Source organism: Caretta caretta, chromosome 1 (assembly GCF_965140235.1).
Source record: "Caretta caretta isolate rCarCar2 chromosome 1, rCarCar1.hap1, whole genome shotgun sequence".
In the NCBI taxonomy this organism is placed as follows: Eukaryota; Metazoa; Chordata; order Testudines; family Cheloniidae; genus Caretta; species Caretta caretta.
In genome coordinates this window covers 280,260,548-280,288,277 of record NC_134206.1, presented here as the reverse complement: position 1 = coordinate 280,288,277, position 27,730 = coordinate 280,260,548, and the positions used below count along the sequence as shown (strand labels likewise).

The window sequence follows — 27,730 nt, the reverse complement described above, 5'->3', positions numbered from 1 at the left end:
TAAATATTGTACTTACATTTCAGTGTATAGTAAATAGAGCAGTATAAGCAAATCATTGTCTGTATGAAATTTTAGTTTGTACTGACTTTGCTAGTGCTTTTTATGTAGCCTGTTGTAAAACTGGGCAAATATCTAGATGAGTTGATGTACCCCCTGGAAGACCTCTGAGTACCCCCAGGGGTACACGAACCCCTGGTTGAGAACTACTGCTCCATGGCGACTCCCTAGTGCAAGACTGTAGTCACAGTATGGCCCTGAATTAGTACATATTAGACACTGGCATTATCTCGGACAACATAATAGAATTTACAATATTAGTTACTTTAAGCAACTAATTTTTCTAAAAAAAATCAGAAACAAATGGATATAGGGTATCACATAGAGGAAATATAACCCTCAAATCTGCAAGCCACTTTTACATGCAGCTCAGTCAAGTGAGAGCAAAAATCTATTGTGCATCAGTTTGCTGGTGTTGAAGAACAAGTACCTTTTAAAAGTCTTCCTTTTAAAATATAAATCATTCTACTGTTATAACTGTCTACAGGGCAAGGTTACATTGTCAGTATTGTAAACAGGGCATTAGCCACATAACTTCCAAGATGGCAGCCATGCATCTGATCACACATACACACAAAAATCACCTTATACATTGCTTTATTGTTAGTGTCCTTTGATAGACGTTTTATAGAATACTTTATCATATGTTTCCTTCTGACCCTTGTAAAGATATCACTTACACTCCTTTGTGCGGATTAAGTTGCTTTAGATATAGGTAGTGTGAGTATAGTAACTTTTACAGAATGAAAAACATTCTTAGTATAATATATTTTTACAAAATACAGTTGTGCTGTTTGAATAACCAAGAAAGGATGGCAAACCTGGGTTTATGGCAGCCATAGTCTTAAATGTATATGTGAATGAGATAAGTGCTTTATAACACTCCAGTCTTGCAAACTGATCCACACACTTGCACACACACAGATCAGCTTATATAATCGGGATCTAAAAATCACTGTAATGTATGGTTTGTATTAGGGACAGATATAGCTAAAATATAACAGGAGAAGAAACACAAAAAGAAAGTTTAGCATGATATTCCAAAAAAATGTGAGAAGATGCACAAGATGATAAAGTCAGATGAGTTAACAAAAGATGCGAAGTCCCCCCCAAAATCTTTAAAGAAGTATAAATATGTTAAGGAATGTGTTAGACTTTGGATAGTAATGCAAATAATTTAGCAGACATTGAAAGAATAATAACTCACAAGAGTAACAGATTTAGCACTGGAAAACCAGTACTCTTGCATACATACAAGAAATTTGGTACAAGGAAATTATCTAGGTGAAATCTTGGCCCAATTAAATTCAGTGGTAAAACTCCTGATGTTCCAATATTGTTTTTTATCAACATAACTCAAATGAGAGATTGTGAGACTCTGTCATAAGCATGCAGTCATAAGCATGTGTGTGCGCGTACACATATGCTGTTTGCATATGTGTACGCGCACACACATGCTTATGACTGCACGCACAAATATATAAAAAAGAATCAACTTTTTTGCTGAGGCTAGTCAATTAGATCTATTTATCGCTGTCTGTTGTTTATTGAAGAAAAGGGAAAGTATCTTCTAAATAACAGGAAAAAATGAATATTTGTAACAGTAAATTTGTACTTGCACAGGTCACATCAACATTAGTGAAACCTGGAAGAAAGAAGTTAAATAAGGACTTATTTTATTCCCTTTTGTCAAGTTAATTTGTGACAACACATTAAAAATCTGATTTTAGCCATCAGAGGTACAATGATGTATAAGTCTCACGACATAGCATCCTAATGTTAATGTAACTTGTAATACAGTTATAACTATATAATTATAGTTATTATGGAGCTAATTCAACCAATACTGTAAAAATTTGTACTTTTTGTGTGTTTTTGTTACTATCTTGTATCACCTTTAAAATACTAGCTCTATATCAGCATAAGCATATAAAAGCTGCCTGCCACAAAAGACTTCATTTCCTTCTTTTATCTGCCTTGGTTACAAATTAAAGAGGAAACAAACTGCTCTGTATTTCAGTAGCACAGTGATCACCCTTAATAGCTTCTAAAAATGTTTTTGCTTCTTGTTTTTGGTTACCATATGTAATAGTATGTTTCATTGATCCTGGCTATGTTTATTTAAAATGTATGTTTTTCGCCTTCCCCACAGTGAGTTGGGGATCTATTAGGTTAGGAAACGGTGGTTAGGTTATAATGTCCCAACTCATTATGTAAACCTGTGATGGATGTCAGGGGATACGGATCAGATAAAAGTGGATTGGTAAAGGATTTAAAGGAGGCATACTTTAAAGGAGTGAAAAAGGGGGTTCGAGCAAACACAAATTGTACAGCAGAGAGTCAACCCTCTCTCCTTTAAACCTCATAGAAAGGACATGTTGGGGGTCCCAGCAGCAGGATGGCTAGACCAGGATGGAAAAGGAGAAGGATGACGGCAGCCCCCAAACATAGGGAAATGAGACTGGAACTACCTACACTGTACAATTTTGTTTGCGGGGTACATCCACATATTTTAAGAATAAAGTTGCAGCCTAATTAAAACCACATCCAGTGTCTCCTGCTCTCCTTCTGGCATAGCCAGATAATCATTTGTTGCAAATATTCACTAAACTTCATGAGTTGGTGCTTGGGGATTATAAATGTGTTTGATCAGATTACGCATATATAGCATTAACATTTTTAGGTATCATTAAGATAGTAATTTACTGTCATCTTCTGTTGCTTCTGAGACAATCTTTATAGGAATTTTCCATTCTGCGCTGTAAAAAGCAGCATGGAACACCGTTTATTTTATACATTTATTTTATCTTTCTCCTCTGGGCTCTGAGTTACTGTAAATTAATACAATATTATATATGGTTTGCCAGTATCAATAAAATTTGTCTCATGGAATGTAAATGGGAATTAAGAACCCAGTCGAAAGATATAAATTTCTCAATCAGTGCAGATGGGAACATGCAGATTGACTTGAGAGACCCATTTAATTGATTTTGAAATGTACTAAACTACAGATGATTGAATAAATCAGATTTTCATTCTTCCCCAGTGATAAAGCAAGTGAAGCCTAAATTATGATTAAAAATCAGTCCTTTTTCAAGAACACAGGGTTTTAGCAGGCAAAGAGTGGAAGATAGGTGTCCATAACGAGAGGGATATAGAACAAAAATTCTGAATTCTTTGATTTTATACTGATGGATTGACCCTAATATCAACCTATTTTCTTATGTGGAACCTTAGTTCTGTGATTGTTGATTGTGATATATCAGGAGCAGATTTCAATATGGATTTAGGCTTCTAACGTCAGGCACTCAAGTTAGCCAGATACATTTCAAATTGGTGAACCGTTTTAAAATCTCTCTCATGGACTTGTCTGGTTCCCATTATTGTAGTTTCTGAATACTTCACAATCTTTAACGCACTTATGCTCACAACCCCCTGAGAGATAGGAAAGTGCTATTATCCCTATTTTACCTATAGGGAACTGAGGCACAAAAAGGCTGAGTAACTTGCCTAAGGTCACACAGGAAGCCTGTGATAGAGCAGGGAATTGAACCTAGGTCTTATATGTGCTAAGATAGGGCCCTTACCACTAGACCATCCTTCCTCCCTAAACATAAGTGATACCATCTAAAGAAGAGTGATATTTTCTAAGTTATAACTTGGACAAAAGATCTTATGAAGTCCTTACCAAGACAAAACTCAAATGGATGTCAATAAGATTTTAAATGACTAAAGATTTCATGATTATATCCTCAGCTATAGCAAAATGGTGAGTATGAAGTTACACCTGAAAATATATCCTGAACTAGTGTAACGTAAACTGACAATAATAGGAAGCTTTTTAATATGAATTATAATGGTTGTTATGACTCTACCACTGCTGTATGTTGCAACAGGAACCACGTCAAACTATCACATCTCTTTTAGGCTCTCATAGCTATCTGGATGCTATATAACATCACATTCTCACTGATATGTCATCTGAGCAGTAGCCTAAAGGACATTATAATAAGATTTTTTCAAATTAGTGTCAAATTAGTGTCAATCTGGACTGAAGTACCTATTTTCTGAAAACACTGTTTTTTCTCTGTTTCTGCTCTGTAAAGTTTGTCCGCTAAGAAGCATAATGGAAGCCAGTCAGACTTAGAGGCAGATTTAGAACCATTAAATGAATTAAATGAAGATCAGAGCTGAGGAAAAATGCATGAACTGTAGAAAGAGAACGGGGAGTTTCAGTGGGAAATGTGACCAACAGCAAGAGGACAGCCAAGGTATGACCAAAACAGCCAGGAACTGCTATCCAGTGAGAGACTGGAAAACTGAAGGGTTGTTACATTGAGTTTTGAGAAACTCCCAGATTGCATTATTAAGACAAGCTCCTTACTGTAGGAACAGAAACTATTACCCTTCTATTTTCATTAGTTAAGGGTATGTTGTTAGCAATTTTGCCCTAATATAACAAAGTATTTAAGCATGTCCTTAATTTTAAACATGTGAGTAGTCCCATTGAAGATGCTAACTCTCAGGAAAAAATGAAGCTTGTTAGCGTAATAGATTTCCTATCATTTAGATTATACCAAATTCCTGATAAATATGCTCATTACTATAGTGAAATTTAATGGAAAGGTTCTGCCAGTGCAAAAGAGGAATATGCCATTTGGAAAACAAAAAAGAAGCAAAAACATATACACAATAATGACAGTGGACCAATGACCTAGGCCTGGTATAACTAATTGCTTACTGAGCTGTCCAAGTCGAGCCTTCTCTTTTTTACCGAACAAACGTCCTATTGAAGACTTGATTCCTTTCTTCTTGGGAGCTTTGTGTAGGGAGTCCTGGCTGCTACTGGCACTGCCGAGACCAATACTTTCTGCCTCTAGTGAAGCAGGCAAACTACTGTAAAATAGAAAAGAAGAGATAGGCAACATATTATTCTCCTGGCTAGGTTTCATTTTCTCCTGAGCAGCTGTGCAAACAGATTATCTAGAATCTAATAAGAGCCTCTTCATAATTAGAACAATTAATAAAATTATTGATGTTTTCTCTCCTGTACAGCTTAGCAACATATAGAATAGTACAATGTCTAATGTTCTCGTCTCAATCAAGCTGAAGCAAACCCACGAAAAATGGCAAAGAGGAAATAAAACGTAAAGAGTCTTTTAAATTTGTTTTGCCAAAAATGATGCCAGGAAAATGTATGAACCACAGCAATATATGGTTTCCCAACTGAAATTTGAAGAGTTATTTGTAAAGAAAAATATATCAATGACAAAGTTTTTATCTCATTTACATTGTGTAATTAGACAATTACAGAAAGTAAACTTCAATCAGATTATTTCTGTTTGTTTCACTCATTAACCAAATACAGCATACATTATTGACTATATATTTAAATCAAAGCAATTAAGATTTTGAGCATTTATAAAACTCTAAAGCAGACATATTGACATTACAGGCTACTTCATGGATTTAACTTTAAAAAGGAATTTTGGCAAAACAGATTACTATATATTCTATATGGATATACTGTATTCAGCATTTGCTACTGGGAGTCCACATTTACCAGTAATTGCCATTCAGTATTATCTCAGATAATGCAGTTATTTCCTGTGCCCAGCTTTGGATTACACAGTGTAATAATAGTTGACAACTATTTGCATTTTAAATGGTGTGTACTGTATATTATATATTTATTACACCCTTCAATGACTAACCGCATTCCACTTGGCCAAGACACAGGCATGTGAGTAAAAGAGTTGGTTATCTGTCATCCTTGAATAATCCACTATAATTAATTAGGGTTTGTATCAAATAACATTGGTCAGCTTCTAAGTAGAACACAACAGTCAGGATGATACAACTATCTACATTTCAAGGATGTAAACACCAAGGGGAAGAAGTAGTTAGTGGCACAGGTGATTTTATAATTAATTTTGATAGGGATAAAATTAAGAATAGAAAAATATATGCTGTGTATCAGGAAAAAATTATAAAATCTCCTGAGAGCACTTTTGGAATCCTCAAAATTTGGTACATTTGAAGTTAGACTGGACAAACACTAGTGAATGTATGATAGGAAACAACAATCTTGCACTGGTAGGAAAATGGATTGGATTATTTAATTTTATTTTTCTGGGTGAAATTCTGGTCCCACTGAACTCAGTGGCAAAACTTCAATCTCCCTCCATGTGAAAATTCTATCACTCATGCTGAGCCCCATCTCTCACCATCTTGAGTAGGCACTGTGTAACTGTAATCGGGTCTTCCGTGGCCAGGCTGCCTAGTGGCTAGATCACTGGTCTTTGGTCTGTAAGGCCAGAGCGGATGGTAGGGGGACCCGGGCCTTCCCTCTCTACCAGATCCCAGCCCAGGGCCCTGTGAAGATCACCCTAAACAGGGGAGATGGGTCTCCCTCCTGGTAGGGAGTCAAGACCAGCTTTCCTGGGCTACTTCCTACAAGGCTCTTCAGTTTGGGACATGACGCCGCTAGTCCAGTTTATTGGGGGCTTGCCTAGTCAGTTGTCCCAGGTTCTGGGGCTTATCTGCAGCCTCCCCTAGGCAGGGGAGCCCTTACTTGCCTCAAGTGGCTGCACTGGCTGGCAGGTCGTTGCTCCATCCCTTCAGGCAGGCAGGCAGAGAGCTCCTGCCTCCTCGCCAGTCAACTCCTCTGTGGAGATAGAGGTGGTTAGGGACTATTTAGAAAAGCTGGACGTGCACAAGTCCATGGGGCCGGATGAGTTGCATCCGAGAGTGCTGAAGGAATTGGCGGCTGTGATTGCAGAGCCATTGGCCATTATCTTTGAAAACTCGTGGCGAACGGGGGAAGTCCCGGATGACTGGAAAAAGGCTAATGTAGTGCCAATCTTTAAAAAAGGGAAGAAGGAGGATCCTGGGAACTACAGGCCAATCAGCCTCACCTCAGTCCCTGGAAAAATCATGGAGCAGGTCCTCAAAGAATCAATCCTGAAGCACTTGCATGAGAGGAAAGTGATCAGGAACAGCCAGCATGGATTCACCAAGGGAAGGTCATGCCTGACTAATCTAATCGCCTTTTATGATGAGATTACTGGTTCTGTGGATGAAGGGAAAGCAGTGGATGTATTGTTTCTTGACTTTAGCAAAGCTTTTGACACGGTCTCCCACAGTATTCTTGTCAGCAAGTTAAGGAAGTATGGGCTGGAAGAATGCACTATAAGGTGGGTAGAAAGCTGGCTAGATTGTCGGGCTCAACGGGTAGTGATCAATGGTTCCATGTCTAGTTGGCAGCCGGTATCAAGTGGAGTGCCCCAAGGGTCGGTCCTGGGGCCGGTTTTGTTCAATATCTTCATAAATGATCTGGAGGATGGTGTGGATTGCACTCTCAGCAAATTTGCAGAAGATACTAAACTGGGAGGAGTGGTAGATACGCTGGAGGGGAGGGATAGGATACAGAAGGATCTAGACAAATTGGAGGATTGGGCCAAAAGAAATCTGATGAGGTTCAATAAGGATAAGTGCAGGGTCCTGCACTTAGGACAGAAGAATCCCATGCACAGCTACAGACTAGGGACCGAATGGCTAGGCAGCAGTTCTGCGGAAAAGGACCTAGGGGTGACAGTGGATGAGAAGCTGGATATGAGTCAGCAGTGTGCCCCTGTTGCCAAGAAGGCCAATGGCATTTTGGGATGTATAAGTAGGGGCATAGCGAGCAGATCGAGGGACGTGATCGTTCCCCTCTATTCGACATTGGTGAGGCCTCATCTGGAGTACTGTGTCCAGTTTTGGGCCCCACACTTCAAGAAGGATGTGGATAAATTGGAGAGAGTCCAGCGAAGGGCAACAAAAATGATTAGGGGTCTGGAACACATGACTTATGAGGAGAGGCTGAGGGAGCTGGGATTGTTTAGCCTGCAGAAGAGAAGAATGAGGGGGGATTTGATAGCTGCTTTCAACTACCTGAAAGGGGGTTCCAAAGAGGATGGCTCTAGACTGTTCTCAATGGTAGCAGATGACAGAACGAGGAGTAATGGTCTCAAGTTGCAGTGGGGGAGGTTTAGATTGGATATTAGGAAAAACTTTTTCACTAAGAGGGTGGTGAAACACTGGAATGCGTTACCTAGGGAGGTGGTAGAATCTCCTTCCTTAGAGGTTTTTAAGGTCAGGCTTGACAAAGCCCTGGCTGGGATGATTTAACTGGGATTTGGTCCTGCTTCGAGCAGGGGGTTGGACTAGATGACCTTCTGGGGTCCCTTCCAACCCTTATATTCTATGATTCTATGATTCTATGATGATTCCTAACTGAGCCAGGCTCCCTTCTTTAATCCCCCTCTAGGCCTGGGATTGGCTGCAGGTAGGGTGACCAGACAGCAAATGTGAAAAATCGGGACGGGGGTGGGGGGGTAATAAGAGCCTATATAAGAACAAGATCCAAAAATCAGGACTGTCCCTATAAAATCAGGACATCTGCTCACCCTAGCTGCAGGTATAGTGGTGTGGTTTTCTTTAACCCCTGCTGTGCCTGATGTCAGTTTCTCTGATCCCTCACAGTGAAAATATATGAAAACAATCTCCAACATGTGCAATATCACTTTGTTAATGAATGTAAAATGGGGTCTTGTTTCATCAACTAATGAAATTAACAAATTATTATGAATAAAATACCCCTTTAAAAATCTCTCTCCCAGTTTTTCTCCTTGTGTCTTTTTCTTTTCACCTATATTTTTGAGTTCTTAAAACTTTGTACCTGCTTTCTGTGTTTACCTAGTGGCACCTTTCCATTTTTTAAAATCATATTCTGTGATTCTTTTTGTGTTCCCTTATTTCTTCTCTTTTCACAGCTGTTTCTCCTCTTTCAGTGATTTTATTTTACCTCTTTGAATATGTATTTTTTTCTTGTATAATTACTGTACAACCAGTGCAAGACATGCTGGTCACATACTTATATCTTTCATGTTAGGGAGCAATGCTGCATAGCTATCACTAGAAATGATTGTTTCAAAATTCATTTTCACTATTTTTTTCAAACGGGTGAACCTAGGGAAAATTAATTTACAGCAAATATTTCCAGTCCTGAAATATTTTCTCTTTCTTAGGTCAGGTTTACACTAGAAAAAGTTTGCTGATACAGTTATATGGTTCCAAATCCTAGTATGGACACAATGTATACTGGCAAAAAAAGTGCTTTTACTGGTATGGCTTATATTGCTTCCCCAAGTTAAATAAACTATTCTGGCAAAATGTTTATGCTGGTATAACTGTATCTACATTAGGGCTTTTGCCTAGCACAAAAATGTTATTAAAAATCAGACCCCAGCTGATATTACAACACTGGTAAAAGTTTCTAGTGCGTTGACCTGGTCTTAATGAATCTACTCGCCCCTCTTCTCTGGATTCTCAGAGATTCCCATCCCCTATATCCACATCAGTGCTGTCTCTTGGCCTCCTGCAAAATACAGGATTCATTTATTCAGAGGCACTTCTTGCCCTGAATTCCCCTTGTCCTTGTCTTCTCCATTCATCAGGATTATCATCATTTAACAGCACTCTTTCAGGTGAATATTAAGGTTCCTGTTCTAAAGTAGTTATAACTTAAAGTTAGACCAAAGACATGACATAAGAGAGAAACAGACCCTATTATTATTTGTTTTTTAGCACTGGTGTAGTGCTTGGAATTGTAGAAAAGACAAAGAAAAGGACATTTTCTGAGTTGCAGGACATACAATCTCAAAAAAAAAGTCAGGATGTACAGGAAAATCAGAAGAATCATATAATTTCAGAAGGATATAACGTGGTCAATTTGTGAATTTCTGACTCATGTTATGAGCTTCTTACCTTCTGGCATCATTGTGGTATGAAGAAGGAAGGGTATGAGTCATCCTGATGGCTCTGGGTGTTGGAGGAGGAGAGGTTTCACATTTTATTGTGGCTTTATCTTCACGTCCATCTTCTTCTACCACTGCAATCTACCAGTCAAATATATAAGTGAGAGTATGCATCAGCTTTTCAAGACTTCTGGAAATTTCAGCAAGTATTTCAAGTATTTGTCAAATGATCAGGTTTGGAATCAACTGAAATTATCTGAGCAAATGAACAAATGTTAGGATTATGTAAAAAACCCATGAAAATCCGAGGAAACAGACCAAATGTTCTAACTGTGCCAACTTAAAATTTATATTATAAATGAAAGAAATCATACTTAGAGAAGCTGACTGTTCCTATTATGCAGAATAGGCTTGATCCTGTAAAGACCTCAGCGTACAAATAAGTTTACGCACAAGTAGTCCAATTGAACTCAATGGGACTACTCATGTATTCAAATGTATTTCTGATTCTCGTTCACAAGTTTGGTCTAGCCTAGTGGACAGAGCAGGTGTCATGCCTAGTGGTTGGAGCAGGCATCAGGCCTAGTGGCTAGGGTCAGAGCCATAGTCAGGAGTCAAAGCCAAGGGTCAAACTCGAAGGCAGGAACTGGATACCAGTGCCCAGGGTCAAGCCAGAGGACAGGATTTAGAGCGAGCTGGGTATCAGGTGAGGAGGGGTTCAAGGCAAGGGCAGGACCAGTGGTGAGCTGGAGCCGGTTTGCACCGGTTCGCGCGAACCGGTTGTTAAATTTTGAAGCAGTTTTAGAACCAGTTGTTAACCCGCTTCCCCACAAGGGGCACTGAGGCTTTGATGGGCTCCGGCCGGGAAGTGATGTAATTCCTCCTCCGGCCGCCGGGGGCGCTGTGCTGCGGGAGCCATGTGGGCTGCCGCCTGGCCCTGCGCACGAGCCCTGTTGCTGCTGCTGCTCCCCTGGCCCTGGGGCTCCCGATGCTGCCTGGTGGGTCCCCGGCTGCTCTGCTGGGCCTGGGCTGCGTCCTGCTGCTCGGGCTGCTCCGAGCCACTCTCCCCATGAGTACCCACCACCTTGCCCACAGTCAGCTCCTGTCTCCAGCCACCCCCGCACCCCCTGCCCGCAGCCAGCCCCTGCCTCCAGCCAGCCCTGCACGCCCCCTGCCCTGCCTGCAGCCAGCCCCTACTTCCAGTCAGCCCCTGCTCTGTCTCCAGCCAGCCCCACACCCCCTTGCCTCCAGCCAACCCCGCACCCTCCTGTCTCCAGCCAGTTCTGCACCCCCTGCCCTGCCCTCAGCCAGCCCTGCACCCCCTGCCTCCAGCTAGCCCTGCCCCACACCCCTGTCTGCAGCTGGCCCCACGTCCACTGGTGCCCTGCAGTTCCCAGGGCAGTAACCCTGCACACCTGCTTCAATGACGGGGGCAGGGAGCAGCTGGGACCCACACATGTGCACACCCTAGGGTGACCAGACAGCAAGTGTGAAAAATCTGGACAGGGGGTGGGGAGTAATAGGAGCCTATATAAGAAAAAGACCCCAAAATCTGGACTGTCCCTATAAAATCAGGACATCTGGTCACCCTAGCACAGCCCCAGGGAGTGGCGGGGACCCACACATGTGAAACGGAGCTCATTTCTAGTTCAGGCCCATCTTTTTAAAAAAGAACTTTAGGCAGGGTTCACATACATCCGTATTTTCATGAACAGGTCAGGCTTTTTGGTTCTTAAATCGCTGTCTGGGAGGAATTTTTAAATTTTAAAAATTCCTCCCGGGAAAATACGAACGTATGGTAACCCTGTTGGTACAAAAAATACATACTGGGGCACATCCCTTAAATCAGAACTTTTTATAGGGAACCGGTTGTTAAGATTTTGGCAGCTCATCATTAGGCAGGACCAAAGCTGAGTGCAAGGCAGGAGCAGTAGGAACATGGTAACACAAGACTAGTCACAGTGGTGGGCATGAGCATTGTGAAGCCAGTGAGCTGTTGCTGCTGTTGGTGTAAGAGCCAGCCTGCTGACCTCTGCAGCCAATCAGGCAGCGTGGCTAATCAGACAGGCCAGCTATACTTGTGAGGCTGCCTGGAGACTAGCTCTGCTGCAAACCCTGATTCCTGATACTCATGAGTTAAGACTGTGCAGGATCAAGCCAATTGTTTCCACAGCTTGTTTATGAAGGGGTCAAATTTCTAGATAATAAGTGTGAAGGAAATGGAATTTTGTCACAGTTTTTGATGGCTTTGCTAATCTCTCTCATACCAACAGAATTATGACATTCTGTCCCAGTTATATGCATAACTGCACATTGTGCCAGCACAGACAAAACTCAACCTTAAAGTTTATGGCTGCTCCATCAATAAGAAGAGTGAACAGAATGTTCTGTGAAAGTACTCAGAATATAACTAAGCTTGGTTTATGATGGTGTGTTTCTTAATGGTTGCACTAAAGGATGTATTACCAGATGAAGTCACCTGAGAAACGTAACTCCTAACACTGAATTAATTGTAGATTTTCACTCACAAGCTTTTTCAAGTTGGAATAAAAATGAAAATGCATTTTTTCAATTGTTTAGATAAAAACGACATACAAGTTTCATAAGTAAAAGGCATGAAGAAATGAAAAAAAACATGTTTAATACAGCTATTGTACCATTAACATATCAAGCGTCATACCTTTCGTCGATGTTTCCTTAGATCACTTGGCTTCGGTTGATGAAAAAAGCCACAACAAAAAAGAATGATTAGTAAACTTTATTTGACCAAAGAAAACTCAGACTTCACATATATATTTATCCTGACTTATAGAAATAATGACAAAGATAGCCATTCATATTCTCCAGATGCCCTTGGCATAACTTAGAAATACCTTCTGAGTGCAGTAATTTAGAGAACCCACCACAAAGCCCTGCTTTCCTGCAAATAATTTGCCAGTCCCACAAGTCCCTTTCATTTTCATATAAAGTTTTCAGACATGATATAAAATTTTCATTTTTAGATCCTTTCCCCCCATATATTCCATAAATCCTCCCAAAGGAATCATCAATAATAAAAGGATAATGCTTTCTTGCAACTCTCTAGTGTTTCAAACTTTTTAAACATTTTACTGAAAAACAGATATGAGAGCAAAACATCACCCAAACTGCAGTAGAGGGAAATTTCCCTCCTGTTACGATAATCTGAATGAATATTTTTGTATACCTGATATTTTCAACAATTCATCAAAAACGCCAATCCTCTTTACCGCAGGCATTATGTCACAGTGGAAGTCTACTAGAACATACATTGTTCAACCACTTAACACTTCTACTTTAGACAAATGTGTCACTCTGTGATATACAGCTAGAGCACAACAAATCCTGCAGAGTTTGTTTTTTCCAAGTTTACATGGACCTGTCCTGTGAAATCTGGCTGCAGTTATTGGCATCTAGCCAATCCCGATAGGTTTATTTGGAAGTTTGTGTACTATAGAATCTAAACTTCCAAGAGGATCTCCCAAATTAACCCTTCCACCCAAAGAGAGTTTGTCAGTCTGTCCTGTCCATCCCCAGGCAGCAGGAACAGGCAAACCATACCTGCTGAAATAATTATATATTGAGAGCAGGGGCAGTAGCATTGTAAAATGCTCAGTGTATTATTTGCTAGAGACTTCCAGTGGATTCCATAATTACCTGGCTAAGTCTTGTAGGATGGAAATGCTTCTGCTCCTTTGTCTGCTGGACTTTTGTTTGCAGGTTTCATTAGAACCGAAATGTGAATCTTTTGGACAACCCTTTTCAGAGCACTTTCCCCACTCATTTAGTTTAGTTTCAAAATAAATGTTTTGAAATGTTCAATATCAATTTCATGCTCATTGGTGGAATACAGGTGGTTTAAGGAATATTCAGACACATGATATGCAGTTTAAAAATAATACAGGTTCAATGGAATGTGGGAAAACAAGTCATCCCATACAACTGGCCTTGAAAAGCATATACAGAGAAACACAATGTGCCACTTGTATAAAACAGAAAAAGATCACCTAAACACCTTTAAAAATAAGTTTTAAAAGGTTTTACTATCAATAATGCCCTTGTAAGGCATTTGCTCGAGATTTAAATCTGACCTAGGATTAACAGCCTTCAACTCTGCCTCAAGTTATGTTTTATTAAATGGATTATTTGAAACTTCATTACTTATAATAAAAATCCCATGTAAATTGGTTTCTAATACTTTTTAGTAATTGTTATTAATTATTATTTCTATTACATTGTTACTCAATGGCCCTAATCAGAGAAAAGGGCCCCACTCTGCTAGGCACTGTACAGAGACAATAAAAACCCAACACAACTTAGTCTTTCCTCCAAAAACCTTACAACCCATATATAAAATCATAGAAACAAAGGATTGGAAGGGAGATCAATAGGTCATCTAGTCCAGTCCCCTGCACTGAGGCAGGACAAAGTATTATTTAGATGATCCCTGAGAGATGTTTGTCTAGCCTGTTCTTAAAAACCTCCAATGATGGAGATTCCACAACCTTCTTAGGTAATTTGTTCCAGTGCCTAACTACCCTGACAGTTAAGTAGTTTTTCCTAGCATCTAACCTAAATCTCCCTTGCTGCAATTTAAGCCCATTACTTCTTGTCCTGTCCTCAGTGGATCAGGAGAACAATTTATCACCCTCCTTGTTATACCAACCTTTCATGTACTTGAAGACTGTTATGTCCCCCATCAGTCTTCTCTTTTCCAGACTAAACAAACCCAATTTTTTCAATCTTTCCTCATAGGTCATGTTTTCTAGACCTTTAATCATTTTTGTTGCTCTTCTCTGGACTTTCTCCAATCTGTCCAGATCTTTCCTGAAGTGTGGGGCCCAGAACTGGACACAGTACTCCAGCTGAGTCCTAATCAGTGCTGAGTAGAGTGGAAGAATTATTTTGTGACTTGCTTACAACACTCTTGCTAATACATCCCAGAATGACGTTTGCTTTTTTGCAACAGTATTACATTGTTGACTCATATTCAGCCTGTGATCCAATATAAGCCCCCAGTATTCTTCTGCAGTATTCCTTCCTAGGCAGCCATTTTCAGTTTTGTAATTGATCATTCCTTCCTAAGTACTTTGCATTTGTCCTTCCTGAATTTCATCCTATTTATTTCAGATCATTTCTCCAGTTTGTCAAGATTATTTTAATCCTGTCCTCCAAAACACTTGCAACCCCTCCCAGCTTAGTATCATCTGAAAAACTTTATGTGTTCTCTCTATGCCATTATTGAAATCTTTAATGAAGATACTGCACAGAACCATACCCAGGACAGATGCCTGAGGACTCCACTCAATATGCTTTTCCATCTTCACTGTGAACCATTGATGACTACTCTCTGAGTACAGTTCTCCAACCAGTTGTGTACCCACCTTACAGTAGGTTTGTCTTGGCTATGTTTTCCTAGTTTGTTTATGAGAAGTTCATGTGAGACAGTATCAAAAGCCTTACTAACATTGATATACACCTCTACCCCAATATAACGCGACCCGATATAACATGAATTCAGATATAACACGGTAAAGCAGCACTCCAGGGGTCGGGGCTGTGCACTCCGGAGGATCAGTGCATCTGCGTGTCTGGCTCCGACATCCTGCTCTGAGTGGCGTGTTAAAGGTGCCGGGCCGGGGCCAAGGGGTTGGATAAGGGGCAGAGCGTCTCAGGGGGCGGTCAGGGGACAGGGAGCAGGGGGGTTGGATGGTTTGGAGGTTCTGGGGGCGGGGTGGTCAGGGGACAGGGAATGGGGGCATTGGATACGGCGTGGGAGTCCCGGGGTGCCTGCTGACTATTAATAATGGAAATGCTCGAGGCCAAAGCAAGGTTGATATAACGCAGTTTCACCTATAACGCAGTAAGATTTTTTGGCTCCCGATGACCATGTTATATCAGGGTAGAGGTGTATATATCATATTTCTTGCTACCCTCCTATCCACAAGGCTTGTTACCCTGTCAGAGGAGGATATTAGGTTGGTTTGACATGATTTGTTCTTGACAAATCCATGCTGATTGTTACTTATCACCTTATTTTCTTCTGGGTGCTTGCAAATTGATTGATTATTTGCTCCATTATCTTTTTGGGTATTGAAGTTAAGCTGACTGGTCTGTAATTCCCTTGGTTGTCCTTATTCCCCCATCTTAGATAGGTACTACACTTGCCCTTTTCCAGCTTTCTGGGATCTGTTCCATCCTCCACAAGTTCTCAAAGATAATCACTAATGGCTTAGAGATCTCTTCACCCAATTCTTTAAGGATGTATTTCATCAGGCCCTGCTGATTTGAAGACATCTTCCTTGTCCAAGTAATTCTTAACTTGTTCTTTTCCTATTTTAGCCTCAGATCCTACCCCATTTACACTGATGTTCACTATGTTAGTTGTCTGATCACTGCTAACCTTTTTGGTGACAACTGAAACAAAAAAGACATTTAACACTTAGGCCAATATGATGTTTTCTGTTATTGTCTTTCCCGTCTCATTGAGTAATGGCCCTACCCTGTTCTTGGTCTTCCTCTTGCTGCCAATGTATTTGTAAAATGTTTTCTTGTTACCTTTATGTTCCTAGGTTGTTTAATCTTGTTTTGTGCCTTGGCCTTTGTAATATTGTCCTTGTGGGTTTTGTATATATATCCTTTGTAATTTGATCTAGTTTCCTCTTTTTTGTATGACCCTTTTTTGAGTTTCAGGTCATTGAAGATCGTGGTTAAGCCACCAGGTCTTTTTATTATACTCCCTATCTTTTCTATGGCTTGGCATAATTTGCTCTTGTGCACATAGAGAGACAACAAAATATGGACAAACAAATTCTACGGGGAGTAGGCGAAGCTTGGTAAGGGCTAGGCAAACAGTGATAACAATTTGATCAGTTTATTTTAATAAATATCATGCTCAAAACTGCCATCACACATTTCCTTACCAGTGTCATGACCCCCATGCGATCCATTTCTCTGGCTGGACTGCGAGGTGTGAGTTTAGGGGTTGAGTGCCCACTGGGAGGAGAAGAGCTTGCAAGTGATGAAGCTGTCACTGATCCAGTGATAGATGTACCTGGGTGAACTCTAGCCAGATTCAAGCCTTCTAGACTGACGCTGGCAACTCTGTTCTCTATTTCTTCAGCACGCAGTTCTGTTGATTCTTTTTCTTCTTGGATTAACCTTATGGAGTGAAGAAAGCATATGATAATATTCTGATAATTGTCAGCTACATAAGGTGTGTTTCTGGCTCTAACAGCAACTTCGCTTCTTTGAATAGTTGAGTATGAACTTGCCTTTGCAGAAGTCTTATGTGCATAGATGTGGGTAAACCCCAAAAAGTTTGATAAATGTTAGAGGAACAAAACTGTATTAAGAATACTGCCTCATAACTATCCATTCATAGTTGAGGCTGCTAATATATACAACAATTTAACTATAAAAACAGTTTGGGTAAAATTTCAGAAGGTCCCCTACTACAGCACCATTAGTGAGTTTGCAAAATACAGGCACCCATACTTCTGCATACACTTTGCAGGTACAAAAATATGTGCAGACTTGATAAACTCTAACATTTGCAAGTATTAGAATCCGCACCTGCAAAATCTATTGGGCCCATATTCTATCAGAGTAGTGAAGTTTTGGAATAGCCTTCCAAGGGAAGCAGTGGGGGCAAAAGATCTATCTTGCTTTAAGATTAAGCTCGATAAGTTTATGGAGGAGATGGTATGATGGGATAACATGGTTTTGGTATCTAAATATTCATGGTAAATGGCCTGTGATGGGATATTAGATGGGGTGGGATCTGAGTTACCCAGGAAAGAATTTTCTGTAGTATCTGGCTGATGAATCTTGCCCATATGCTCAGGGTTTAGCTGATCGCCATATTTGGGGTCGGGAAGGAATTTTCCTCCAGGGCAGATTGGAAGAGGCCCTGGAGGTTTTTCTCCTTCCTCTGTAGCATGGGGCACGGGTCACTTGCTGGAGGATTCTCTGCTCCTTGAAGCCTTTAAACTATGATTTGAGGACTTCAATAGCACAGATATAGGTGTGAGGTTTTTTGCAGGAGTGGTGGGTGAAATTCTGTGGCCTGCGTTGTGCAGGAAGTCCTAAATATCTATGAATCTGGGTGCTGCTCCAACAGAAAATCAAACGAGGATGTGTGAATTTACCACCACTGCATCTAACACTAACTTGTTTTATATATTTAAGCTTTATATTTTAGGATTTATGTTCTGTTATTTATACTGCTTCTACTGTCTATAGTTGGTAGCATTTTCCCATGGATATTCTAAAACCAATATGACTAATTCATAACATTATAATGAACTTTTAGTGCTAATTCTGGATTCCACCCTGCTAAGGATACCCTATGGCCTTTCTTGTGGCGTGAGTTGCCGAAGGCAACATACATTGGCTATCTTGTATGTCAGTAGCACTATATGTCTAGTGTTTCTTTAACTATTGTGACAAAGTTCTTCCTCTGCCTTAGTGGGTCCTGCACTTATTGGTGAATTTTCTCGCCTCAGAAGTTCACGGCAGCCCTCAATTTGGCCACTTTCGTGGCTCAAATCTGCTGTTCACTCAGTTAGCCTCATCACTGGCCAGCATGGGGAAAGGAAGAAGAACAGTCCCCACAGACTGTGCCGATCCACCTAGTGGATCGGGGAACAGGCCAGAGACCTTCCCCTCTCGTGGAACTCACAATCCAGTTCAACTCCTCCGGTATCAAGTAGGGAGTTGGGGGGATGGAGGGATGGGAGGAACACTGGCCTGCCCTCTACTCTGGGTTCCAGCACAGGGCCCTGTGGATTGTAGCTGTCTACAGTGGCTCCTGTAACAGCTGCGTGACAGCTACAATGCTCTGGGCTACTTCCCCATGGCCTCCTCCCAACACTTTCTTTATTCTCACCACAGGACCTCCCTCCTGATGTCTGACAATGCTTGTACTTCTCAGTCTTCCCATACTATGCCTTCTCACTCTCAGCTTCTTGCGCCTCTTGCTCCCAGCTCCTCGCACACACCACAAACTGAAGTGAGCTCCTTTTTAAACCCAGGTGCCCTGATTAGCCTGCCTTAATTGATTCTAGCAGCTTCTTGATTGGCTGCAGGTGTTCTAATCAGCCTGAATGCCTTAATTGTTTCCAGAAAGTTCCTGATTGTTCTGAAACCTTCCCTGTTACCTTACCCAGGGAAAAGGAACCTACTTAACCTGGGGCTAATATATCTGCCTTCTATCATGCTCCTGTAGCCATCTGGCCTGACCCTGTCACACTATGTTGAGTAAAAAGAACAAGAGAGCTGTCACTCCTATTACTGTGCTATTCCATATAGACCTCAATCTGCAATGTGCAGGACCTCTGACAATTTCCACTAGTTTCCACTCAAAGGGATCCCAAAGAACTTCATCATGGCTCTTGAGGATAACTTTGCCTGCTGTCAGGGAGTAAGATCAAAAGAACTGTAAGGCAGGAAGGCAGATAGTCCTCACCAGCAGAGAAACATGACAAAGAATAAATGGGAGACACAACTTAGCATTCACCATTGTGTTTCACTTAACATTCTCAGAAAAGCTTCTTTACTTATTTCCTCAGAGTGGTTTGGTTACTTTCTTGTATTTAATGCCATCTCCTTCCCACCAAAATGATTTCCTCAGTATTATCAGGGCAGATGCTCCAAACAAATCCAAATTGCTGTACTGGAGGCCCTGATCTAATAAATAAATGTGCTAGCATGTGGCCTGCACCCACATGAACTCCCAACAGATCCCTCAATCTCATCCCCAGGGTAAATTAGAGCAGCTCTGAGGCTGATGGTCAACTAACTAGGACCCAAGAGGCTATTCTGTCAGACAAGAGATCCCCAGATAGGACCTTGCAGTGGGCTTAGTGACTCTATGCACCCAAGGTTTTCTCTAGGCAGGAGAATCCTCAGAGAACTAGATCTGTCAACTGTACAGCTTCTGTGTGACACCAGAAAGTCACAAAGCATCCAGAGCAGGGGACAGTAACTGTCCCAGAGACTACGTTTTCTCTGGACAGTGTATAAAAAAGGAGATGACTCGCTACAGGGCCCATCTGTTTCTGAATGAATTTTACTATATAATGTACAAAAAGGCACTCATTTATGAGTACTTTGTCCTTTCTTCATCCTCATCTGCCTTCTCAGTCACACATGGTCAAAACAATTACATATTTTCATAAATGAGGAAAGGAAGAGGTATTAGTATATCTAGAGGCAGAAAGAGCAGATGAAATAATTGTGCAAGATACAAAGGTGGGATCAAATAAGTCAGTAGCAGCTCCTTAAGTTTTGAAATAGAAACAAACATGCTGCCTCACAGATGTCTACAGTGTGGTCTTCCCTTCTCTTGTGCATGTTAGTAATAATGCTTTACTGGACATGTCTTATTTGGAAATGGGAAACAATCTTTTTTGGATGATCTATACAGTAACTAGCTATCTCCAAAATGCAAAAGCTATTGTCAGAATCTTCTGAAAGGAAATCCTTTATTTGATATTTAAAAAGCAAATTTACTAGGGCTGTCAAGTGATTAAATAAATTAATCGTGATTAATCACATGAGTTACAACACAGAATACAAAGTGTACAGTGCTCACTTTATATTTATTTTTATTATAAATATTTGCATTGTAAAAAACAAAAGAAATAGTATTTTTCAATTCAACTAATACAAGTACCGTACTGCAATCTCTTCATAACGAAATTTGAACTTACAAATGTAGAATTATGTACAAAAAAACTACAATCAAAAACAAAACAATGTAAAACTTTAGAGCCTACAAGTCCACTCAGTCCTACTTCAGCCAATCACTCCTACATTTGTAGGAGATAATGCTGCCCACTTCTTGTTGACAGTGTCACCTCAAAGTGAGAACAGGCATTTGTATGGCACTGTTGTAGCTGGCGTCACAAGATATTTATGTATCAGATGCACTAAAGATTCGTATGTCCCTTCATGCTTCAACCACCATTCCAGGGGACATGTGTCCATGTTTATGATGGGTTCTGCTCGATAACAATCCAAAGCAGAATGTACCGACTCATGTTCATTTTCATCATCTGAGTCAGATGCCACCAGCAGAAGGTTGATTTTCTTTTTTTGGTGGTTAAGGTTCTGTAGTTTCCTCACTGGAGTGTTGCTCTTTTAAGACTTCTGAAAGCATGCTCCACACCTTGTCCCTCTCAGATTTTGGACAGAACTTCTGTCAAGGTTCCTCCCCCACTCTGAACTCTAGGGTACAGATGTGGGGACCTGCATGAAAAAAAACCTCCTAAGCTTATCTTTACCAGCTTAGGTCAAAACTTCCCCAAGGTACAAAATATTCCCCCCGTTGTCCTTGGACTGGCCGCTACCACCACCAAACTAATACTGGTTACTGGGGAAGAGCTGTTTGGACGCGTCTTTCCCCCCAAAATACTTCCCAAAACCCTGCACCCCACTTCCTGGACAAGGTTTGGTAAAAAGCCTCACCAATTTGCCTAGGTGACTACAGACCCAGACCCTTGGATCTTAAGAACAATGAACAATCCTCCCAACACTTGCACCCCCCCTTTCCTGGGAAATGTTGGATAAAAAGCCTCACCAATTTGCATAGGTGACCACAGACCCAAACCCTTGGATCTGAGAACAATGAAAAAGCATTCAGTTTTTTACAAGAAGACTTTTAATAAAAAATAGAAGTAAATAGAAATAAAGAAATCCCCCCTGTAAAATCAGGATGGTAGGTATCTTACAGGGTAATTAGATTCAAAAACATAGAGAACCCCTCTAGGCAAAACCTTAAGTTACAAAAAGGATACACAGACAGAAATAGTTATTCTATTCAGCACAATGCTTTTCTCAGCCATTTAAAGAAATCATAATCTAACACATACCTAGCTAGATTACTTACTAAAAGTTCTAAGACTCCATTCCTGGTCTATCCCCGGCCAAGACGACTACAGACAGACACAGACCCTTTGCTTCTCTCCCTCCTCCCAGCTTTTGAAAGTATCTTGTCTCCTCATTGGTCATTTTGGTCAGGTGCCAGCGAGGTTACCTTTAGCTTCTTAACCCTTTACAGGTGAGGGGAGCTTTCCCCTGGCCAGGAGGGATTTCAAAGGGGTTTACCCTTCCCTTTATATTTATGACACGCCCCCCAAATCTCAGCTAAGGTGAAACACTGGCTGGGATTTCTTCCTGGAGCTCTAGGAAAAACAGAGTTAATAAGACATATGCATCTCTAAATATACTACCAAGTACATAAAGACTAACAATATTTTCCACATCTCAAGGACGATTTTAACCAGTTGACTCTGGGAAACTTTCACGGGAGAGTGCATCAGCCACTTTGTTAGAAGCTCCTGAGATGTGTTGGATGTCGAAATCAAAATCTTGGAGAGCTAAACTCCACCGAAGAAGTTTTTTGTTAGTTTCCTTGACGGTGTGAAGCCACTTCAGTGCAGCATGGTCGGTTTGCAGGTTGAAACGCCGTCCCCAAACATATGGGCGTAGCTTTTCCAGAGCATAGACAATGGTGTAACATTCTTTTTCAGTGACTGACCAGTTGCTTTCCCTCTCAGACAGTTTTTTGCTGAGAAACACTACAGGGTGGAATTCTTGATCAGGGCCTTTCTGCATTAAAACTGCTCCCACACCACGCTCGGACGCATCTGTGGTTACTAGGAACAGTTTGTCAAAGTCTGGGGCCCTTAGTACAGGGTCAGACATGAGTGTCGCTTTAAGCTTGTTAAAGGCCTTCTGACACTTTTCGGTCCACTGAACAGCATTTGGCTGTTTCTTTTTCGTTAGGTCTGTCAGTGGGGCAGCGATTTGGCTGTAGTGCGGTACAAATCGTCTGTAATAACCGGCCAAGCCTAAGAAGGATTGAACCTGTTTCTTTGACTTTGGGACAGGCCACTTTTGGATAGCATCCACTTTGGCCTGTAGGGGGCTGATAGTTCCTTGACCCACCTGGTGTCCAAGGTAAGTCACTCTGTTTAGGCCTATTTGACACTTCTTAGCCTTAACAGTTAGTCCTGCCTCCCTTATGCGCTCAAGGACTTTTTGTAGATGTTCCAGGTGGTCTGCCCAGGAATCCGAAAATATGGCCACGTCATCAAGGTAGGCGACTGCATATTCTCCTAATCCCGCTTGGAGACCATCTACAAGTCTTTGGAAAGTGGCGGGTGCATTTCGCAGCCCGAAAGGGAGTACATTAAATTCATACAGCCCGAGATGTGTGATGAAGGCTGACCTTTCCTTGGCAGATTCAATCTAGCGGTACCTGCCAGTACCCCTTGGTTAAGTCCAAGGTAGAGATGAACTGGGCCCGTCCCAGTTTCTCTAATAGTTCATCTGTGCGTGGCATTGGATAGTTGTCTGGGCGAGTTACAGCATTTAGCTTACGGTAGTCCATGCAAAAACGTATTTCCCCATCTGGTTTGGGAACTAGAACCACTGGAGATGCCCATGCACTTTCAGAGGGGCGGATTACACCCATCTGTAACATATCCTGGATCTCCCGTTCTATAGCAGTTTTAGCTTGAGGAGACACCCGGTAAGGTTGGACCCTAATTGGGTGAGCATTACCTGTGTCAATGGAGTGGTATGCCCGTTCAGTCAGTCCTGGGGTGGCTGAGAACGTTGGCGCGTAGCTAGTGCACAGCTCCTGGATCTGCTGTCGCTGCATACGCCCAAGGGTCATGGAGAGGTTCACCTCTTCCACACCACCACCACATTTCCCTTCGTAGTAGACACCTTCAGGCCACTCAGCGTCGTCTCCTCCCTGGGCTGTAAACTGACAAACCTTTAATTCTCTGGAATAAAAGGGCTTTAGAGAATTAATATGGTACACCTTAGGCTTCCGGTTGGAGGTGGGGAATGCTATGAGATAATTAACAGCTCCCAGGCGCTCCTGGACCGTGAATGGCCCTTCCCACGATGCTTCCATTTTATGGGCCTGGAGCGCCCTTAAGACCATGACCTGGTCTCCTACTTTGAAGGAACGCTCTCTGGCATGTTTATCATACCAGGCTTTTTGCTCTTTTTGAGCATCCTGTAAGTTTTCTCTAGCAAGGGCTAAAGAGGTTCGGAGGGTGTTTTGTAGGTTGGTTACAAAGTCCAGAATGTTAGTTCCTGGAGAAGGTGTAAATCCCTCCCATTGCTGCTTCACCAACTGCAATGGCCCCTTAACCTCACGGCCATATACAAGTTCAAATGGGGAAAACCCTAAACTGGGATGTGGTACAGCTCTGTAGGCAAAGAGCAACTGCTGCAACACTAGGTCCCAATCATTGGAGTGCTCATTTACAAATTTACGTATCATGGCCCCCAAAGTTCCATTAAACTTCTCCACCATACCATTTGTTTGATGGTGGTAAGGAGTGGCAACCAAGTGATTTACCCCATGAGCTTCCCAAAGGTTTTTCATAGTTCCTGCCAGGAAATTAGTCCCTGCATCTGTGAGGATGTCGGAGGGCCAACCTACCCTGGCAAAAATGTCTGCTAGTGCCTGGCACACACTTTTAGCCCTGGTGTTGCTTAGAGCTACTGCTTCCGGCCATCGGGTGGCAAAATCCATGAAAGTTAGTATGTACTGCTTTCCTCTGGGTGTCTTTTTCGGAAAAGGACCCAGAATATCCACAGCTACTCGCTGAAATGGAACTTCAATGATGGGGAGTGGCTGGAGAGGGGCTTTGACCTGGTCTTGGGGTTTTCCCACTCTTTGGCACACCTCACAAGACTGGACATAGGTAGAAACATCCTTGCCCATTCCCTCCCAGTGGAATGATCCCCCCAAACGGTCTTTGGTCCTGTTCACCCCAGCATGGCCACTAGGGTGATCATAGGCTAAGCTCAAGAGCTTGGCCCGGTATTTAGTTGGAACTACCAACTGTCTCTGAGGATGCCAGTCTTCCTGGTGTCCACCAGAAAGAGTTTCCTTGTATAAAAGTCCTCTTTCTACAACAAACCTGGATCGATTAGAAGAGCTGAGAGGCGGTGGGTTGCTCCGTGCCGCCGTCCAAGCTCTCTGGAGGCTTTCATCTGCTTCCTGTTCGGTCTGGAACTGTTCCCTTGATGCTGGGGACATCAGTTCCTCATTGGATTGTGGACCTAGGCTTGGTCCCTCTGGAAGCGATATAGGGGATGGATCTGTTTCTGTTGACTGTGAACCGCTCTCCGCTGGTGCACTATGTTGGGATTCAGGCTCCGGCTGAGCCTCTTGTGTAGGGTTATCGGCTGCTGCCAGTTCAGGTTCAGTGGGGCCCTCTGGTGGTGAGGTTGCAAGTACTGGATTCAGTGCTGGCACGGGGTCTGGTGTTGGTTGTTTGGCTGGTTCCGGTTCTGGGACTGGTTCCGTCTGGGTCTCTGGGACTGGATCCACTACTGCTGTTGCAGACATTGGCCTGGGGTCCGGGTCCATCACCTCTGACTGGGTCCTGATAGAAGTTTCCGGAACAGAGCTAGGCCTCACGGCTTGTTTAGCCTGGCTGCGGGTGACCATTCCCACCCTCTTGGCCTGCTTCACATGATTGGCCAAGTCTTCCCCCAACAGCATGGGGATGGGATAATCATCATAGACTGCAAAAGTCCACATTCCTGACCAGCCCTTGTACTGGACAGGCAACTTGGCTGTAGGCAAATTGAAAGAGTTGGACTTGAAGGGTTGAATCGTCACTTGGATCTCTGGGTTGATTAAATTGGGGTCCACTAAGGAAGCATGGATAGCTGACACTTGTGCTCCGGTGTCCCTCCACGCGGTGACCTTCTTCCCGCCCACACTCACAGTTTCCCTCCGCTCCAAGGGTATCTGGGAGGTATCTGGGCCTGTGGACCTCTGGTGTGATTCCGGTGCAATGAACTGTAATCTGTTGGGGTTCTTGGGGCAGTTGGCCTTTACATGCCCCAGCTCGTTACACTTAAAACATCGTCCAGCTGACGGGTCACTGGGGCGAGGAGGGTTGCTGGAGAACGGGGTGGTGGGACGATAAGGGGTCTGGAGGGTTCTTTGGGAGGTAGGTGGGGCTTTGGGCGGCCCCCGGTAATAGGGTGTGGTCTGGGGTGGTCCCTTCTGGTCTCCGCTCCAACTGCGACCAGTTTTCTTCTTCTCTGCCACCTCCACCCATCTGGCTCCAATCTCTCCTGCCTCAATTACAGTTTTGGGTTTCCCATCTAGGATGTATCTTTCTATTTCCTCAGGAACACCCTCTAAGAATTGTTCCATTTGCATTAGGAAGGGCAAATTTACTGGAGATTCAACACTTGCTCCTGATATCCAGGCATCCCAATGTTTCACAATGTGGTAGGCATGTCGGGTAAATGACATGTCTGGTTTCCACCTTAGGGCTCTGAACCTCCGACGAGACTGCTCGGGTGTTATCCCCATTCTGACTCTCGCCTTGGATTTAAACAGTTCATACTTGTTCATGTGTTCTTTAGGCATTTCAGCTGCCACCTCAGCTAAGGGTCCACTGAGCTGCGGCCTCAGCTCTACCATGTATTGGTCAGTAGAGATGTTGTACCCAAGGCAGGCCCTTTCGAAGTTTTCTAGGAAGGCCTCAGTATCATCGCCTGCCTTGTAGGTGGGGAACTTTCTGGGATGGGAAGTGGTACTTGGAGAAGGATTACTAGGGTTTGTTGGGATATTCTGCTGAGCCTTTATCTTCTCCATCTCCTCCACATACTTCCTCTCTTTTTCCTTCTCCTCCAGTTCTTTGTCCCTCGCTTCCATAGCTCTCCTGTGAGCAGCCGCTTGGTGTTGTTCTGCCTCCCTTTCTTGTTCCTTCTTCAGCCGCATGAGTTCTATCTGTCTTTCATGTTCCCTTTGTCTTTCCTCAGCCTGAAATTTGGCTAATTCGAGCTGTAGTCGAGCCGTGGATTTTGCCATTCTAACCTCTCTGTTTTTAACTAACTTTACACCCGAGGTTTAGAAATAAACAAACAAAACTTGGCTGTAAAATTTTGCTGTGCTGGAATAGAATACCTATTCTCTGATAGTGATTGTCAGCCTACAGAAAAAGACAATTCCTTTGTCTCTGCTCTGGGCCCAAATTAAAGCAAAAAACCTCCAACTACTTGGAAACCTGCTTACCCAGCCCAAAGGAAAAAAAAATCCTTTTCAAACCTGTGCTCCTTGTAAAACAAAAAAATCAAAATCCTAAAAAAAACAACCCTGCCACTTTTGTCTCCAGGCAAATGGGTAGAGCACACCCCCCCCTATTTACTTTTAGGAAGAAAAGAAAAAAAACTCTGGGTTGGAAGACTGTGAATTTCCCTGCAGGAGTTAAGTACCCTGCCTCCAGGCAAAGAAAACCTGCAATTCACAAAGATAATCCCCTTTTGTCTCTGCTTGGCCACAAAGCAGAGAAAAACCAAGCTGCTTTCAGTTTCAACTGCTTTCTGGACTTCCTTTCCAAAGGAAAAAAAAATTCCTTTTTAAAATCTGTATTTCTAGTTCAAAAAATCTCAACTGGATCTCAAAATGATTTTAGGTTAATCCCACCACTATGCCACCATGTCAAGGTTCCTCACCCACTCTGAACTCTGGGGTACAGATGTGGGGACCTGCATGAAAAAAACCTCCTAAGCTTATCTTTACCAGCTTAGGTCAAAACTTCCCCAAGGTACAAAATATTCCCCCCGTTGTCCTTGGACTGGCCGCTACCACCACCAAACTAATACTGGTTACTGGGGAAGAGCTGTTTGGACGCGTCTTTCCCCCTAAAATACTTCCCAAAACCCTGCACCCCACTTCCTGGTTACGCGTCTTTCCCCCTAAAATACTTCCCAAAACCCTGCACCCCACTTCCTGGACAAGGTTTGGTAAAAAGCCTCACCAATTTGCCTAGGTGACTACAGACCCAGACCCTTGG

At 42.4% G+C, this 27,730-nt stretch overlaps 1 protein-coding gene across 7 annotated transcripts in view; it reads right to left on the bottom strand.

Moving 5' to 3' along the window:
* The window catches only part of PPFIA2 (PPFI scaffold protein A2), a 614,806-nt gene that overhangs the window by 65,286 nt on the left and 521,790 nt on the right, over positions 1-27,730 (bottom strand). For all 7 annotated transcript variants that reach the window (XM_048835681.2, XM_048835683.2, XM_048835680.2 and 4 more), the window contains 4 exons: positions 16,799-17,036; positions 12,538-12,567; positions 9,868-9,998; positions 4,799-4,953 (listed from right to left, as the gene is read on the bottom strand). In XM_048835681.2, coding sequence (XP_048691638.1) covers positions 4,799-4,953; positions 9,868-9,998; positions 12,538-12,567; positions 16,799-17,036 — 554 coding nt within the window. The remainder of the gene's footprint in view (positions 1-4,798; positions 4,954-9,867; positions 9,999-12,537; positions 12,568-16,798; positions 17,037-27,730) is intronic.